This window comes from Lithobates pipiens, unplaced genomic scaffold (genome assembly GCF_037356315.1).
Source record: "Lithobates pipiens isolate NorthernLeopardFrog02 unplaced genomic scaffold, aLitPip1_a1.2 Scaffold_25, whole genome shotgun sequence".
NCBI classification, from domain to species: domain Eukaryota; kingdom Metazoa; phylum Chordata; class Amphibia; order Anura; family Ranidae; genus Lithobates; species Lithobates pipiens.
Window position 1 is genome coordinate 61,595,572 of NW_027507787.1, and position 18,884 is coordinate 61,614,455.

The window sequence follows — 18,884 nt, forward strand, 5'->3', positions numbered from 1 at the left end:
CAGCCAAAAGAAATACAAGGCAAGTCAAAGCAGCCTCAGTCATCTAACCTACATTGCACACTATTGTGCATTTCAAATACGCATCGTGCAAAGTAAAATATTGCCTGGCTGCATGATCCCTTTGCTTTGAAAACCATCTGCCAAAAAATGAATCCATTCACAAATACATTTTAGAATTTTATATGGATGGTTGGAGGGAGAAGAGAGCAGTTAAGGCAAAAGGCTTGTCCAAGGCTGGACTGGCAGGAGAAGAATCTGCTTTTCAAATCCACAAAAGAGTATAAAAGCGCATTTTTTAAATACTGCACATACACAAGAGAAAAATTCATGGTACCGTATAACAGCCTCCCAACATTTTGTGTTTAGCTGATGTGTTTTGAAATTATACAAACATTTTGCACACAGAAAAAAAAAAAAATATATAGTAATTTGTCAAATATTCTTTGAGCAGTACTGTTGTTGACCCAGCAGGGGGTGAACTTCTTCCATAGAAGTCAGCATCCTGATATCTCCTTATCCCTGGACCTTTCAGGGGAATGCAAAGATGCAAAGTGCAATGTATATTTAACAGTTACATTTACCAGTCTGTGACAGAAGGACACAAGGTAAAGCTAAGAAGTGCATACAAAATAAAAATGTGCAGACTGGTAGAAAAGTGAGGCTAGAAAAAATGTTTTGTTGCTAAATATATGTTTTTGGATAAACATTCATTTGTGATAAAAAGTTAAGGAAGGAAAAATAATATACATATTTCTGTATTTATTGGCGTATAATACTCACTTTTTCACTATGAAAATCGGGTGCAAATAGCATGTGCGTGTTATACGCCAATACAAAAATGGACGTTTTTCCCTGAAACTTCCCTCTAAAGCCCCATACACACTATCAGATTTTCTGCTGATTTTTTCCTTCAGATTTACCAAAACTATGTAGTGTAAGGGCATGCCTGATTGCATGCACATTGAAACTCCTAAGGTTTGACTTCATATTATATGGTTTTGGTAAATCTGAAGGAAAAAATCAGCAGAAAATCTGATAGTGTGTACAGCTTTAAAATGAATGTGCGTGTTATACACCTATGCGCGTTATACGCCGATAAATACGGTAAATTAAAGTCATGATGTTTTAGTCCCATTAGTCTAATCAGAAGTGCCACATGAGTTCCATAAAATCACAATTTGGCCAGACTAGCAGAATCTAACAGGGATCATTTGCTTCAGAAGGGAAGGAAAGTAGACTAGCAGGTTTCAGCTATTAAGAACGCAAAAAAAAAACTGCTACAAGCAATGTTTGCTGCAGGCCAGTTTGAAGGAAAGTGTCCTCCAGTAGAAAAATCGGGTTCAGTAGCAGAATGTTCATGTTACATATTAGAAACATCGACATTTAAATTTTTCTTATTAGTAATTGATAACGTAATTGCTAAATGTCAATTCTGATGATTAAATAGTCTGTTATTATCTGAGTGGTCTATAGTCTTCAGTACAGGCTTGTCCCACTAGAGCCCAATGTTGGCACATAGTGTTCCCTAGGGAGATGAAGTATTGAGAGGATAAGTATATAGCCTGGACAGCCAGTGTGTCTCTTGTACTCTTTATCCATCTCAAAGCACTGGCACTGGAGCGTTCTCCTCTTCTGTGCACTCCTCCCAACTTAGAACTGACTACATGTAATGTGACCCTGTTTGTTTTTTGTTTTTTTTTATCCCATACAGGGCAGCAGCTGGAGCCCAGACACCTCGGTCCCACAGAGCGTATCCTTCCCCTAGCAGCCCAAACTCCATCAGAAGTCCAGAACCCCCCAGTTCATGGGGTACATCCCCATCCATCACCACCACAACTGGCCAACCACGACTGCTGCACCTGGAGAGCATTACCTCTCCTCCAGATAGTGAAGCCTACTACGGGGAAACTGACAGCGACGCTGACATCAAGGCATCACCAGGACATCTCCAGAGTGCACAACAGCATCATAACCAGCAGCAAGCACCTCAAGAGAAGCACCGCAGGGCACGGAAGAAGGGTCCAAGATCACCGCCTGGAAGCAGCAGCAAGGCAGAGAAGGAGCAGCAATCACTATCTGAAATGAGTGGGTATGAAAGTGGTCCTGGAGGTGCAGCTGAAAATGTCTTGCAGCCAACAAGTGGAGTGGCCAAAAGAGAAATAAAATATGAGCCTGATGGTAGAGCTGAAACCCCCTTCTCAGATGTGGAAGGCTTCCTGCCAGCTGAAGAGCCTGAACCAATATCCAACGTCACTGCAGGCTCACCTGAGGCTTTACTTCTGCCTCATGCCACTAAGAGCATCAGAGCTGAGAGGCATCTTATTCCTATGATAGGACCGGTGGATCACCCGGTAGATGAGGATCTGACCACAACCTACTCAGATAAAGCCAAAGAAGCAAGTAAGTAAGAACTCCCATCTGTCTCCAGAAATATACCCTATCAGTATCAGTCCTTGTAATTCCAAACATTGCATTATTTATCCTTAGATGTGCTATCATTAATTTGACAGTTGTCAGTTATATTAAAATACCAGATACCCAGATTAGATATTAAAGTTCTGTCTCCACATGTCTGAACTTTCATTGGTAGGGAATTCAATGTCATTAACTTTCAATAGATGATCTGCTTCTGCGGTTTTTCTACTTAACTTAGGTCAGATAGGATTTCAGCAGTCTGAGCACAAATTAAATAATCCTGCCAGTAGAAAACTGATCCTTTAATCGTTGCTCCTTGTTTGCAGTTATCTACTGTAATATCCTTTTTCTGGCTATGTAGTGTTGACTTGCAAAACATGTCATATTTTATGACTTCATCAGTGCGAGTCAATGTCCATTTGGCGTATATGATTTGTTAACAGTCTTGTTTATACAAAGTGAATAACCTCTATGCAGATAGTAGGATTGCAGATGCACTGCATGATAGCAGGAATCAAGAGATTAATGTATTATTTGTGTTGATCAATGTGTACAGAGACTTAAAGAGCTGTGCTCTACAGTTCTACTGTTACACAGGTTGGTGGCTTTTTATGGGGAAAGGGAAATGGAAAGGAACCTTCACAGAACCACATTGATTCATTAACTTAGACAAGGAGAAGATTGTGGCAGGTCATGGAGGAAGATCTCTCCACACACATAATTCTAGGCAAGATATGTGTTCATGGCAGGGGTGCTCAAACTTTTGAAGAGCAGGGGCCACTTAAGTGATTTGGCAACCGGTCATGGGCCACATTTAAATGAAATAGTTCAGAATTTTAACTTTTTATTTTGAGTGTAAAACAGAATTTGACAGGGAGGTTGCAAGGGGTCACTGTTGCGACCCCTAGCACTACACCAGGGGTTTGGGGGGATGTACTAAAAACATATCTCAACTATGGGGTTTTTCTGCTCCCCAAACCGCAAATGTAAATTAGCTCTTGCTGTCCTGAGCCCAATACAAGGCTTCTTTCACATGGATGGGCTTCCCTGTGGTTTAGCTGCTCTGCCATAGACTTCTATTATATCTTGCAGTGTGGTACACTTTCTGAAAGCGCACCAAACAGGATATAATAGAAGTGCGCTTCCCTGGTTTGTGGTCAAGGGCCACATCAGAGGGCTCTGAGGGCCACAGGTTGAGCACCCTTGATTTATGGTCAACCTTAACCAGGCCATGCATTATTTAATTGGGCTGCTCAACTGCATGTGTGCAAATTTAATTCTCCTAAATGCTGAGGACATATGCCAGACTGCTGGATCCTACATAAGTTCTGAGAGAACAATAGAAACAATCACATAATGAGGGTATACACTGTATAATCCAACAATATAAAAGTGCTAGGGTTTGCTTTCTATACAAGGCCAATTATTAGATTAGCAGATCTGCCCATCATAATAATGATCATTGCACCAAACCCTTTCTTTGGGGAAAGGGGAGGAAATCCTTAAAATGGTTGTAACCCTCACATATACTCAGTGAAATGAGTCACCTCAGTTGATATAGAGAGAGATATAACAAATCCTCCTATTTAATTTGTACCTGTTTATCTATGGTCTTCCTTTCCCTACATCCGTCCAAAGTGCTGAATTTATACAGGATCTTCCAGCTCTGAAAAGAAGGGGGTGGCGAGTGAAGTTAAAATCAATAAGGAGAGCTCTGAGAGCTGGTTGGACGGAAGGGACACACCCCTGTCACACAGCAACAGAGCTGAGGCTGTCAATCAGTTGGAGGTCCCTCCCGTCACCTTTTTGCTCTTGGTGTCAGGAAAACTTGTCAGAATAGACTCATGTTTTTAGCAGAAGAAGCTTATCTTGCATGCAATATTTGGTGTATGTACACATAAAGTAATGTTAGATATTTTAAGGGTCTGATCCTTCTTAAAGGTTAACTGAAGTATCACGAAAGCTCCCACAAAAACTCATTCCGTACCCTCAGCAACAAATCTCCCTCCATACCTCCTCTTTGGCAATGATCTGTGTTTAGCTGCTTGGCCTGTCCACATATGCCTCATCTGTTACCTCTTTCCGTTTCAATGCAGATATCCCAATGCATGCACCCAGATGAGAGGATCTTCTGAAGAGAGTAATGGCAGCCCTGCTTGCACCCTATCACACTTGTCAGTAGCAGTGGTGGCTTGTGCTCCAACTGGGGGGTGGGGTGGCAAATAAACCCCCCCCTGGTGGTAGTGGCAAACAGACTACTCGACCCCCCCAATGGGTTGTACACGGACGGCTCTTGGCGGCGATGCAGGGCAGAGCCGATGATGGCAGCCATCTTCTAGATCTCCCCGTACATCCTCCCTGACCCTGCCTGGTACTGGCCAATACAATCGCTTCTTCTCTTGGCCAATCGTGCTCCTCTCACTTCCTGATTGGCTGGGAGGAGAAACAGGAAGACAATAGCGAATATGAAGATAATTAGAGCCTCAGGCTCTAATCAGATGCGTAAAAAAAAAATACCCATTGGAATCCACGCGTCTGGGGCCCTGCAGGTAGATTAGGGGTCAGGCTCATGGATTAAGGTCAGTAGACTGTTTACTGTTGGTTGATGTGGCCTTTCTGCATTCTGATTATTGTGCGAGGAGCACAGGCTGAAGAAACTGTGAGTAAGCCATACAGATAAAATCTGATCATGACAAAATTAATAAACAGATATTTGACAAAAAACAAATCTGATCATTACAGATGATATATAAGGCATCTTAGGAAGGGGAGTTGTTGTTGAAGCCAGGAGGAGGGTATTTGTGCAGGTCATTATATGAAAACATTTTTGATGGGTACTTTTAAGTGGTGTTAAACCAAAAACCAAAAATTTAACATATTGCAGTTTACCAATCCTTAGATGTGGTGGCTGCATTACTTTTCCTTTGTAGACTGTTTCCCTCTGTTTTCATCTGGTGATCTGGCCAGTAACACACTTCCTGCTATAGCATGCGACACTCTGATGAAGGCGACACCTTTGAACAGCAGCATTGGGGGGGGGGGGGGGGGGGGCTGCTAGATGCACGAGCAGATTTATATACACTAACAAATGAAAGCAATAACTTCAGCTTACACTTTTTAAGCAGTTACAGCAGCAAATACAAGTTGATCATTGTAAACACCCTGTCAGTGCCAAATGGTTTGTTTCAACCCTCTAACTGCTGCATCTGCATAACAGCCTGTTCTGTTGAAAACAGACTTACTGGCTGGATCACAAGGTGAAGACAACCTAAAAAATAAACCAAATGCAGCCACCAAGTCTAAGACTTGGTAAGCTGCATTATAATAAATGTTTACTTTTGGGTTTAATACCACTTTAAGGCATAAGGCCCTAAAATACAGGTAAACATGGCAGCACATATGAGAGGTTTGCTCATTTTTCATTTGTTGCTTTTATTACCGCCTTTTCTAAACCAAGTGAGAAACACCCCAGTATCGAATGGTTTCTTTAACTTCATGCTTATTTCTTTAAGGGCTGTTGTGGTTTAGTATCACTGCTCACCATAGACTCATCAATAAGGTTAAACAACAGTTAGTATACAGTAATATTTGCCAGCTAAACAGGAGCCTTACCTTTAAATACTGAATTTTCTCCTGCATGTTACTACACATCATTTCTGTTTGTGCCAGTTTTCTGCATCTCCTACCACTACCACTGAGAAGAAAAACTGCACATTCAGTAGGAAATATAGCATACAGTATGAAAGTGCCACAAAAGTGATTGTGTAAATTCAAAGTAGAACCAGAACGTATTTTTGAGTAGAGTGGTGTAAGGGCTGACCACTTTTAGTTTTTTTTTTATGTTTCTGTCCTCATTGAGGAATCTCCCTGCATGTCCTCTCTCTAGAGACACAATAGCAAATAAGTGTAAATCTCGTGAACATTTGTCGCTGGAACAGATGTCTATATTGGAGCATATCCCCACTACTCCTGTTCCATTAACACCTACAAGATCGTGGACTCACCTTTACTTTAAAAGCATTTGACACAGTTCCCCATAAACATTTACTGTACAAAGTAAGGTCCATTGGCATGGACCATAGGGGGAGTACATGGATTGAAAACTGGCTACAAGAGTGAGTTCAGAGGGTGGTGATAAATGGGAAGTACTTGGAATGGTCAGGGGTGGAAAGTGGGGTCCTCCAGGGTTCTGTCCTGGGACCAATCCTATTCAGTTTATTCATAAATGACCTGGAGGATGGGATAAACAGCTCAATCTCTGTATTTGCGGATGGTACTGAGCTAAGTAGGGCAATAACTTCTCTTCAGGATGTGGAAACCTTGCAAGAAGATCTGAAAAAATGTATGGGGTGGTCAACAACATGGCAAATGAGGTTTAACCACTTCCCGACCGGCGCACGCCGATGTACGTCGGCAGAATGGCACGGGCAGGCATATTGGCGTACCGGTACGTCCAATTTTAAATGCCGCCCTGCCATCGCGAGCACGCCGCCCGGGACCTCCGTGAGTCCGGTCGCGGGTCCCATGGACTCGATCGCCGCAGGCATACCCGCAATCGTCTCACGGGGCGGCTGAGCGAGGAGATGCCATTGTAAACAGCATCTCCCCGTTCTGCCTACCAACAAGTGACGCTGATCTCTGCTCCATGTGATTGGAGCAGAGATCAGAGTTCACTAAAATAAAGCCCAGCCCCCCACAGTTAGTAACACGCCACTAGGAACACTTAACCCCTACACTGCCAACCCCTGATTAACCCCTTCACTGCCGGTGTCATTTACACAGGAATCACTGCATTTGTATAGCACTGATTGCTGTAACAAAAATGACAATGGTCCCAAAAATGTGTCAAAAATGTGTAAAAAATGTCCGATGTGTCAGCCCTAATGTTGCAGTCACAATAAAAATCGCTGATCGCCACCATTACTAGTAAAAAAAAAATTATTAATAAAAATGCAATAAAACTATCCCCTGTTTTGTAAACGCTATAACTTTTCCAATCAATAATCGTTTATTGCGATTTTTTTACCAAAAATATGTAGAAGAATACGTGTCGGCCTAAATTGAGGGAAAAAAATGTTTTTTTTATATATTTTTGGGGGATATTTATTATAACAAAAAGTAAAAAATAATTTTTTTCAAAATTGACGCTCTATTTTTGTTTATAGCGCAAAAAATAAAAATTGCAGAGGGGATCAAATACCACCAAAAGAAAGCTCTATTTGTGGGAAAAAAGGACGTCAATTTTGTTTGGGAGCCATGTCTCACAACCGCGCAATTGTCAGTTAAAGCGACGCAATGCCGAATTGCAAAAAGTGGTCTGGTCTTAAGCCAGCAAAATGGTCTGGTCTGTAAGTGGTTAATGTAGAAAAATAAGTAAAATCAAAATAATGCATTTGGGTGGTAAAATAATGAATGAAATCTACTCACTAGGGGGAGAACCTCTGGGGGAATTTAGGATGGAAAAGGACCTGGGAGTCCTAGTACATAGATAGGCTCAGCAATTGTATGCAATGCCAAGCTGTATGCATTAAAAAAGGGGATTAACTCCAGAGATAAAATGATAATTTTCCAACTCTACAAGACTCTGGTCCAGGTCTGGGCATCAGTCCTCAGGAAAGATGTGCAGAAACTGGAGAGAGTCCAGAGGAGGGCAACAAAACTAATAAAGAGTCTGGAGGATATTAGTTATGAAGAAAGGTTACGAGCACTGAACTTATTCTCTCTGGAGAAGAGACGCTTGAGAGGGGATATGATTTCAATGTAAAAACACCATACTGGTGACCCCACAATAGGGATAAAACTTTTCTATGAAATGGAATTTAATAAGAAACGTGGCCATTCACTAAAATTGGAAGAAAATCAGTTTAACCTTAAACTGCATAGACGGTTCTTTACTGTAAGAGCAGTTAGGATGTGGAATTCTCTTCCACAAGCAGTGGTTTCAGTAGGAAGCATCGATCATTTAAAAAAACTATTAGATAAGCACCTGAATGACCACAACATACAGGGCTATACAATGGAATCCTCACCTACTATGTCACTGTTTTTCAGTGACAATGGTTCCCAAGACTTAAAGAGGGATTCCACCAAAAAAAAAAAATATTAAAAGCCAGCAGCTATAAATACTACAGCTGCTGACTTTTAATAAATGGACACTCACCTGTCCCAGGTTCCAGCGATGCCGGCAGCCGAGGCCGATCGATCGCTCGGCCCTCGGCTGCTGCCGCCACCATTCTAGGTGAGGGAATCAGGAAGTGAAGCGAATCGGCTTCACTTCCCGGTTCCCTACTGCGCATGCGCGAGTCGCGCAGCGCAATAGGAATTCTCCGCGCTGTCACTGGGACCCGTGTGTGTCCCAGCAGACAGCGCGGCAGGACAGGAAATGGCGTAGACTCCCACGGGAGTCTATGCCCGGAAGTGGGTGTAAATACCTGTCTTTGACAGGTATCTCCACCCCCCTCCCCCCTGAAAGGTGCCAATTGTGACACCGGAGGGGGGGAGGGATCCGATCAGCAGAGGTTCCACTTTAGGGTGGAACCCCGCTTTAAGGAAAATATGCAAACAATCAGGAAAATATTATAGGAAAAAAAATCTAAGTAGTTGTAAAGGCACAATTCTCTGCATTAAGGTAAAATACCTTCTGTAATCAGCTCCACCCCCCCCCCCCCAAATGTTTAATGCTGCTCTCTCTCTCCTCACTGGACATGGAGGCAGCATCACACAACCCAGCTCAGGATCAAGCCCGCATGAGTGCCCCCATAACAAGTGGCTTGCTATGGGGGCATTCGGGAAGGTAGGAAGAGCCAGGAGTGCTGGTGAGGGACCACAAAAGAGGAGCATCTGGGCTGCTTGTGCAGAACCATTGCATAAAGCAGGTAAGTATGACATATTATTATTTTTTTTTTTTAATTGTACCTTGACAATTACTTTAAGGCATTTGTTTTGTCACTTCTTGTGACTTACAGTCCATAGATCAGAAAGTCTGCATCAAGAAATATTTATTTGAGGAGCCTTGGATGGTTCTCCCCAACAGTGAAACTCCTATTGCATGGAATACCTGTAATCTGACTTCCAGTCCTGTGCACTGTGCAGGATGCAAATCACAGAAACATTTCTTGGGGTTCTACACATCAATGGTGTACAGATGAGTCCCAGCTTGCAGTATTGCTAGGAAGCAAATTCTTCACATTCCTTTTGTTTTTTTTATAAATAATGAATCTTCAGTTTCAGAAAATCATAGTCATAGGCAGAACATGTAAATGGCAAGATATTCTTTTTTAATAATAATAAAGCATTACTCCAGCCAAAGCTAATTTTTTATAGAGTAGTGAAGGCTTAGAAACTCTGTAAGGTTTCTATTAGGCCGCGTACACACGCGGGGACTGTTCGCCCAACTTTGTCCGTCAAACAGTTTCGGCAAACAGTCCCTCAAAATTAGCTTGGACGGACATGGCCACACACGACGGACGAACAGTTTGCTGAAACCGTGCGCGATGACGTGAACGGCACGTATGACGGGACGAAAAATACGACGTCCTATACACTGCATTATAACTTTCGGCGTGTAAATCCTTTCTGAGCATGCGCGGAACTTAGTTTGACGAACAAGCCTACACACGAGGGGACTGTTCGCTGAAACAAGGTTTCAGCGGACAGTTTTTCGGAATTTCCGAAAAACCTTGTTCAGCGGACTGTTCGCTGAAACTGTCCGCTGAAAGCCCACACACGAGCGGACTGTTTGCCGAAACACTGTTCAGCGGACAAAGTTGGGCGAACAGTCCCCACGTGTGTACGCGGCCTTACTCTCCCCATTTGGGAGATTCACCCTATTGGGTTGATTTCCTAAAGTCAAATAGGCTGTTCATTTTGTAAGGGAATGTTTTCTTTGCAAGGGAATTTGCCCTTATCTTAGTGAGTGTTGTGAATTTTCACTTTAGAAAGAACACCCAATCACATGCAAGGAAACTGAAAAAAAAAACAGTAGTTTTGTTTCCACATAACTGGATGATGGAAGCCAGCGGAGCTTCTCATTCACCAAGTGGAAAATTCTCTTGCAAACCTCATTTGCAACGTGAGCAGCTTATTTACCTTAAGGTAAACACAGTGCATGGACATGCACAGAACACGGTGTTCTCCTCACCTTGGAAGACCTATTAGCGGCTAGAAGTGACTGTGTTTGTTAAGCCAATTAGTGCTTCACAAAAAAAACAAAAAAAACATAGAAATCCATGCGTAAGGTGCCCTGCATGGAGATTAGAGTCCAGTGCATGGAGATTAAGAGGCGGCGCCGCTGCGCCCCTTATAGATCGGCCGCTACTGCCTTGTGGACAGCATTCCCAGAAGAGTTGAAGCTATTATATCTGCAAAGGGTGGACCAACTCAATATTGAACCCTACAGACTAAGATTGGGATGACATTAAAGTTCATGTGCGTGTAAAGGCAGATATCCCAATACTTTTGACAATATAGTGTATATTATGTGACAGTCATCACCAGGACAAAGTGAGGGTAAGGGTTACTCTAACCAATACAGAAAACCATAAAACCTGATTGAGTTTTTATTCTCTTTTTAAACAATCCAATATAATTAAAAAAAGAAGAAGACATGTCATTTAAGGAGGAATTTGGGGGGGGGGGGGGGGGATAGTTGACTTTGCAAGAGTGGAAAAAATTCTCCTGAGAAGGTCCTTTCAAATATACAGTATATACAGTAATATGACAGTATGTTAAGTCGCCTGCAGCCGTCAGCCAGTCATAGTTCATGTTTTACTGTACACTGAAGTCAAATTGGTTACTGGGTGTTACAGTACACTACATTATCAAATGAAGCTTGTTTTAGAGAAAACATCTGAATGCAAAAAGTGGCAGTGACAGGACTGCCTTAGGCCTTGTTTAGGAATGTTGTATGATTGCTTAATATTTAATAATTGTTTAACAAATCCAGTTATATTAACCAATCCGATTTTATTTTACTGTTGTCAGAAAGTTGACAACTAATCAGTAGAAGATTAATTCTATTTGGCCCATATGAGTTTCAATGCAGTATTTATATTAATTTACTTTGATAAGTCAATTGGCTTTCTATAAAGTAAGAAAATATATAAGGGTCCATTTTATACACTATTTGTTGCATTAATCCAAGCCATTATCATGCATTAAGATGCATTGTGTAAGAGCTGCAAGGCATAGCAACTTTGATTTTTGGTCAGATGCCCAAGCCCTTAGGGAATGTGAAGAACCATTGAGCCTACATCCCAGTGTCCACTACACTTTGGAGGTGGTCAGAAATCTAGCACTTTACACACCATTCATAAAATATGCATCATGGTTTCCAACCAAAACTCCTGATTAGGAAATATATACTGACAGGTAAGACTAAATTTAAATATGTATAGAGTACTGACACCTAAAAGTGTCTCAGGGATTCCATTCCAGGAAGCTCACAGATGACGGAAGAAGAAGAAGAATGTACTTCTAAAATATACCATAGACAGTGATACCATTTCTAAGCTAGTCCCAGAATAGTAAATAGTATTTAGGCCGACTCTATTTATACCCTACATATGTATTTTCATTGACAGTAAGGTATAAAAAAAAAAATCTAGGGCTGTGGAAATTAAAGATTAATTCCTTGATTAATCGATTCATTTTTGTGATTGATCAAAATTCTTTTGATCGGTACTCACCACTCCGCATGCTTCCAGGTCTTTAGGGAGTTCCGTCTGAGATCCGGTGATGTCACGGACATCGACACCACTGGACTCCTCCCACCTTCCTTAAGTGCCTTCGTCTGCTAACGAAGGGAAGGGGGGAGGAGTCTGGTGACGTTGAAGTTCTGATTGAACTTAACGTGTACGGGGGATGAGCTACTCATGATATCACCCGCTGCTGCCCTACAGAACACAATTGTCGGCTTTACATTCTGTGTTTTTGTCATGAAGTATAAAACAAGAGAGAGCGCACGCCAACCCTAGTGTATTAATGTTTATTAAAAGTAACCAATATTAAAAACCAGGTATTGCACTCACAGATTGCCGATGTTATTGTGGCATTAAAATCAAAGACCTCCATGGCTGCCTCCTCCCCCGGTTTGCAGGCTCTTTGTGGTGGCTTACAGCGAGGCTGAACGAACGCTTATGGGCTTAGTATAGCCTGCTAGGTGCTAACACGCTGTCTCACTCCGTTCAAACACATGCACGGACCAGCCGGCTGTGCGTGACGTCACTTGCGGCCAGGGGAGGATCTCTCTGCGTACACGCTGACTACTGGAACGCACAGCTAACTGTTACCATGACAACATGTTTCAGAGGCGTGGCCTCCTTCTTCAGGTGAGCCCTATAGTCTATCAGTGACTTAAGTATGCCCAGTCCCTACTGCCCCTCCTCGCTAGCAGCCAATAGCAAAAAGCATCAGATCGGGAGCAGAAAGCATGCCTAAGGAGTCTATCTAACAGAGGGAGCAGTTTAGTAACAGTAAAAAACACACATATTTACCAATTGAAGTTTTACAATGGCAGTTCGGATAGTCATAAAAATATATATCATAATGCAGCAAATATTGCTATACAAATCTTAGGTTAAAATAATAATAAAATTAAGATAAAACGTATGCATGTATATACAATGCGAGTGGAATGAAAAAAATGCACACTATAGGATCTCATCAAGAATAAAACTATATATATATATATATATATATATATAGTAATTAAAAGGGAAAAAATAAAAAATGTATTTAAATAAATTCACAGTTATAATATTTTGGAGTATGAGAAAAAAAAAGCATTTTTTATTCATTATATGTATATACATTTTCCATATATGTATATTTTGTTACAACAGACATTACATGACTACCAGACTGTACATACATCATATAAGGGTACCTATTTCTAACTCTTCATTTAACCCTTCTGGCGCCATACTGTTTAACGTAAAAATCCAAAAAGATTCTCGTTTACACAGTCGGTCGAAACGTTCGCCTTCTGGAATGGACATTGGTATAGCTTCTATGCCAAAAAGTTCAAGCCCCTTAGTGCTACCTTCATGTTTGTGTTTAAAATGGCGTGGTACACTGTGCTTCTCAATCTTCTTTTCTATAAATCTCCTATGCTCACCAAAACGGGTCCTCATTTTACATACCATCCTACCTACATAGAGGAACCCGCATGGGCACCAAACCGTCAAACCGTAGACCACAAACTGCGTACTACAGCATATAAATTGCTTGATCTGGAACACGCAACCATCCTTACAGTTAAATGTTTTAAGTCCATGAGTGATAAATCTACATGCTTTACATTTTTTGCTCTTACATCTAAAACTACCTATGATGTTAAAGAATTGTGGTATATTTCGCATTTTTTGATGATGTTTTTTTGTGTTTTTTTAGATGGCTAGGGGCAATAATACTCTTCACATTTTTTGTTCTTCTAAACACGACCTGAGGTTTCTTGGGGAGGATTTTTCCCAGTGTTTTGTCCTGCCCCAGAATTGGCCAATGCTTTTGAACAGCTTTTTTGATGGCCCAATGTTGGTCATTAAAGGTCGTAATGAAAGGGATATCTTGCTGATCCTTTGCCCATATAGTTTCATTCTTGTTCTTATCAGGGATTCCATTCCTGTAACGATCCTTTGCCTTTTTAATATGGCTTTCTTCATATCCCTTTTCTAAGAATTTCTTGGATAATATAGCCGCCTGAGCCTCATAATCCTTAATGCTACTGCAGTTTCTATGTAATCTACAGAACTGACCATGAGGTATATTTTCTTTCCATCTAGGATGGTGACAACTCTTGTGATATAAATAAGAGTTGCCAGCAGTTTCCTTAAAATGTGTTTTGGATGTGATATCACCATTTTTATCACTACTGAGCTCAAGGTCCAAAAACACTAAGGCATTTGTATCCACTACATGGGTAAAATGGATACCGAAGCTGTTGTTGTTACAATATGAAACAAATTCATTAACAGTTTCAGGTAACCCATCCCAGATTATAAGTATGTCATCAATATACCTCCCGTAATACAGTGTTTGGCAAATGGATTGTGTTGCCAGATGCAAAATTTCTCCCAGTATCCCATGAACAGATTTGCATAGCAGGGTGCAAAATGTGCACCCATTGCTGTGCCCGCTATCTGCCTGTAGAATTTGTCCTGGAAACAGAAATAATTTCTTTCCAGAGCAAACTTGATACATTGACATATGAACTTAGACTGGTTTGGGTTCATATATTCTGCTTCAGATAGAAAGTGTTCAACCACCCTTAATCCACCCTCGTGGAGAATTGATGTATAGAGCGAGTTAACGTCTAAAGATAACCAAAAGTATCTCGACTCCCACTTGTATTGCTGTAGGGTCTCTAACACATGCGCAGAGTCTTTTATATATGCAGGGAGAGAGATCACAAGAGGTTGTAAAAACGCATCTACATATTGGGAAATTCTGCTCGTAATGCCATCTATACTAGCCACGATGGGTCTGCCAGGTGGGCATATGGGGTCCTTATGGACCTTCGGAGTATGATAAAAATATGGCGTTTTAAAATAATTCGTTAGGAAGAAGTGTTTTTCTGAATTCTGTATCAGTTCTTGGACAAGAGCTTCATTGATCAGTTTTGTAAGTTCCTCTTTATATTCTGACAGAGGGTCATTTGGGAGTATTTCATAGGTGGCACTATCCGATAGGAGTTTATATGCTTCCTTCAGATATTCCACCCTATCCTGAATGACAATACCACCTCCTTTATCCGCCGTACGGATTACCAAGTTGCTATTTTCTTTGAATGCCAATAAAGCATCTCTTTCTTGCTTGGATAAATTATGCATGTTCATTTTTCCATGTTGTGCCTCACATATTTTCTTACAGTCTGTATACACCATAGCACAAAAAGTTTTCATAAATTCATTTTTCACATGGTGTGGGTAAAATGTCGACTTCGGGCGGAATGTGTTTTTGTCATCTTTATGTGAGTAGTTTGTGTTTGAACACAAAAATGAAATCTTATACTTAAGCGGTGAGCACTTAAATCTTTTCTTTCTACCCATGATCTGGCATCCTTGCTGAAATCTAAGGAGACATGAGAGAAGTTTATGGTCCGTGTTAACCCTTTTGATACCCGCTTGCATGACCACCTGTTTGCACAGGGGTCCATGCCCTAAGGTGAGAGTGATTAGTTAGACCGGAGGTGGAGGGATTGTCATGCTACTGTGGAAAAAAATTACTTACGTCAGTGCTACAATTTGAATTTAAAACGTATTTGTGTGAACTGTGAAGTTAAGTCATGGATTGTGGAAACTAACTAGTGTCAGGTGATTGTATATAGGGGGTTATTTACGAAAGGCAAATCCACTTTGCACTTCAAGTGCACTGCAAGTGTGCAGTCACTGTAAATCCGAGGGGACATGCAACGAAAATAAAAAACAGCATTTTAGGTTGCACATGATTGGATGATAAAATCAGCAGAGCTTCCCCTCATTTCAGATCTACCCCTCCGATTTATAGCGACTGCACTTCCAAGTGCACTTACAGTGCACTTGTAGTGCAAAGTGGATTTGCCTTTTGTAAATAACCCCCATAGTGTATACCACATTTACCACTGACTAATGCAGAGTTGCAATGCAAGGAGATCAGCTAAAAGTAGTTGGATCTGTATGTGCGTTATAATTAATCGAAATTAGTTGATTAATCGATTGTAAAAAAAACGATTAATCGAACACAAAAATTGTAATCAGTAACAGCCCTAAAAAAATCATATGTAATTTGTGTGAGACTTAGAGTGGGGAAGGGTCCTTTTAATGTGACTTTGAAAGCAACATGAAAAAAACACAAATCTTTTATTTGACATGCTTGGGAGATGTATTTAAACCTTATGTGGTGTTATGGAACAGAAAGCTTTTCATGGACAACATCAGCAACACCCTTATCTGGCATCACATATTTTGTGCTCTTGATTTTTAACCTTTATGTTTAGCATGGCTTAAAGTGTTTGTTAACCTAAAAAAAATCAGATTCTGGTCCCTTAAAGCAGATTACACAGCACAGTGCTTGTGCTGTGTAATCTGCCCCCCTCTAAACTGTAAAAAAACCTCCCTGATCCTGCCACTTCCTGTATACCCTCTCTATACTGACCACGATAACCAGGGCTGCTCAGGCCTGACCACCATCACATCTCTCCATCATCCATAGATGTCCTCCCTGCTTTCCTCTCTCCCCTTCACCCCTCCTTCCTGCCTGTCGGCGCCTTCTCCGTGTGTCTCTGCTCCGACCCCCCTGAGACACTACTATTAAATAAAATCTCTACATTGGTCAATGCCAGCCCCTCTATTAGAGGCTGGCATACCACCTATGCAAGTCCTTTGTAAAAATTTGTGTACTAAATACCTCTTTAAAGCTGTCTTGAGGCCGGTCACATGGCAGCTTTACAGCTCCAATACATTGCTTCTGCGGGAGGTCATGTGATCACCCCGGCTGACATAAGAGGGTGATCACGGCCCCTCCTGCAGAAACAATGACTCAAAGCTGTAAAGTGGTTGCGAGTCTGAAGACAACTCTAATGAGGTATTTACAAAGGACTTCCATATTGTGGTATGCCAGCCTCTAATAGAGGGGCTTGCAGTGAATAAAATAGTAGACTTAACAAACACTTTAAATACAGCAGCAGCACTCCAATCTGATTAATTTGAACGTGAAAAAAAAAGTATTTTTTAGGTTTTGCTTTGCCTGCTTGACCAGCCTGAGTTGGCTGTGAAACAGGATTTTTCATTCAATGAAAATAGGCCTGAATTGAAATGTGGAAGTAGGTGCCAAAACAGATCTACTAGGTATATGAAAGCTTACTCTTAAAAAATTAAGCTAAAGCTCTCAACTTCATACAAATTGCCTGTTTTATTAGTATAGTTTTCTTTTTTTTTATTGTGTTCATTTATAATCTCTTTAGGTAAATAGACTCTTCAAAACCACAACCCCACATCCCCCAACTCCACCGCACCACTGTATCACCAGTTATTTGATTGGCTAACATCAGGATGTGTGCAAGCACTTGACTAGGCAGCAGTGGCAGATTATGTGATTTTTTTATTTTATTATTAGTTGAATTTTTACTTTTTTGTTTTTCTGTCTTTTTGGTATTAATGCTGGGCTGCACACAGAAGAGGTAAATAATTTTGCTTTGCCAGCATAATATTTCTCCTTTCAAAGCACTCAGCAGCTAGTTGTATTTTTTTTAAAAACAATTCATTATAGTTAGGGCATGGAAAGCATAATTTGGGGGGGGGGGGGATCCTATGGCCAAAGACGGTGGGGGAAGGGTGCAGGCTGCAGCAAATGGAGGGGTAAATTCTATTGCCAAGGGGGAAGGACAGGCAGTAGCAAAACGTAATTGTGAAATCCCACAGCCATAGGCTTCCCACTGTTCCCCAAATCAGGACAGTCCAAAAAAAAAAAAAGAAAGACAAGCAAGTCTAAAAGTAAAAGGGTCTGCTATATGGAGGTAGTAAATGGCAAGCCTTGCTAATCACGTAACCACTGTGATTAACTTGCCTGACCCCCTGCCAATCTTCCAGTGTTCAGACTCATTTCAATATTTTAACAGTATGAGCAATATGTCAATGTTATCAATACTCATATGGGTGACCTTCTTGACTTTACAACTAAAAATGAAAGACGTGGGGCACCAGGATAGAAAGCAGAAAAAGAAAATTATGGATATGGCAAGATTTTACGTAACAGTGAAAGTGGCTTGAAGGGGGATTATTAAACAGAATCTGCACCTATTTACTGTATACAGTTCTCAAAGGTCCTGCAGTCTAGTGACCACAACATATTGCTAACAATGGTGAAAGAAGAAATGCCCCAACATCAGTGTGAGGAAATAATGTCCTTGCATCAGTGTTGGCACTGTAAGTAAAAAATGCCCCTACATTCATGACAGTGTAAGAAGAAAATGCCCCTGCTTTAGTAGTGTCAGTGGAAGGAAACATGCCCCTGCATCTGTGTCTGTGAGAGAAAAAAAATTCCCTAAGTCAATGGTGTCACTGAAAGAAAGACTGTCCCTGTGTAGGTGGTGTCACTGGAAGAAAAAAATGACCCTAAGTCAGTGGTGTCACTGGAAATATGAAATACCCCTACATCAATGTCAGAACAGAGGAGGGCAGTTAATTGCAGCCATAAGCAGTATGGGGGGGCAGTTGATGGTAGGGACAGGCAGTAAATGGGGAGGAGGCAACAGAGGAGAACAGGCAATATATAGTCTCCATTTTCTTCCACGTCTAGTCTACCCACATCTCGTTTTGACTTTGAGACAGGAAGTGAACAGGATTCTCCCCAATGGGGCACAAATAGCAAAAAATAAAATAAAAGGAAAACTGAAAGGGGTTATAACCCTTCCTTACTCTATCCAAAATGAAAAAAAAATTATTTTTGCCTTTAGTTGTACTTTGACTGCTTGCCAAACCTATACTGTACAAATA

At 41.1% G+C, this 18,884-nt stretch overlaps 1 protein-coding gene across 1 annotated transcript in view; it reads left to right on the forward strand.

The window, feature by feature from the left end:
• SYNPO2L (synaptopodin 2 like) overlaps positions 1–18,884 on the forward strand; it is a 170,059-nt gene that overhangs the window by 90,760 nt on the left and 60,415 nt on the right. The window contains exon 3 of the mRNA XM_077454552.1: positions 1,712–2,400. Coding sequence (XP_077310678.1) covers positions 1,712–2,400 — 689 coding nt within the window. The remainder of the gene's footprint in view (positions 1–1,711; positions 2,401–18,884) is intronic.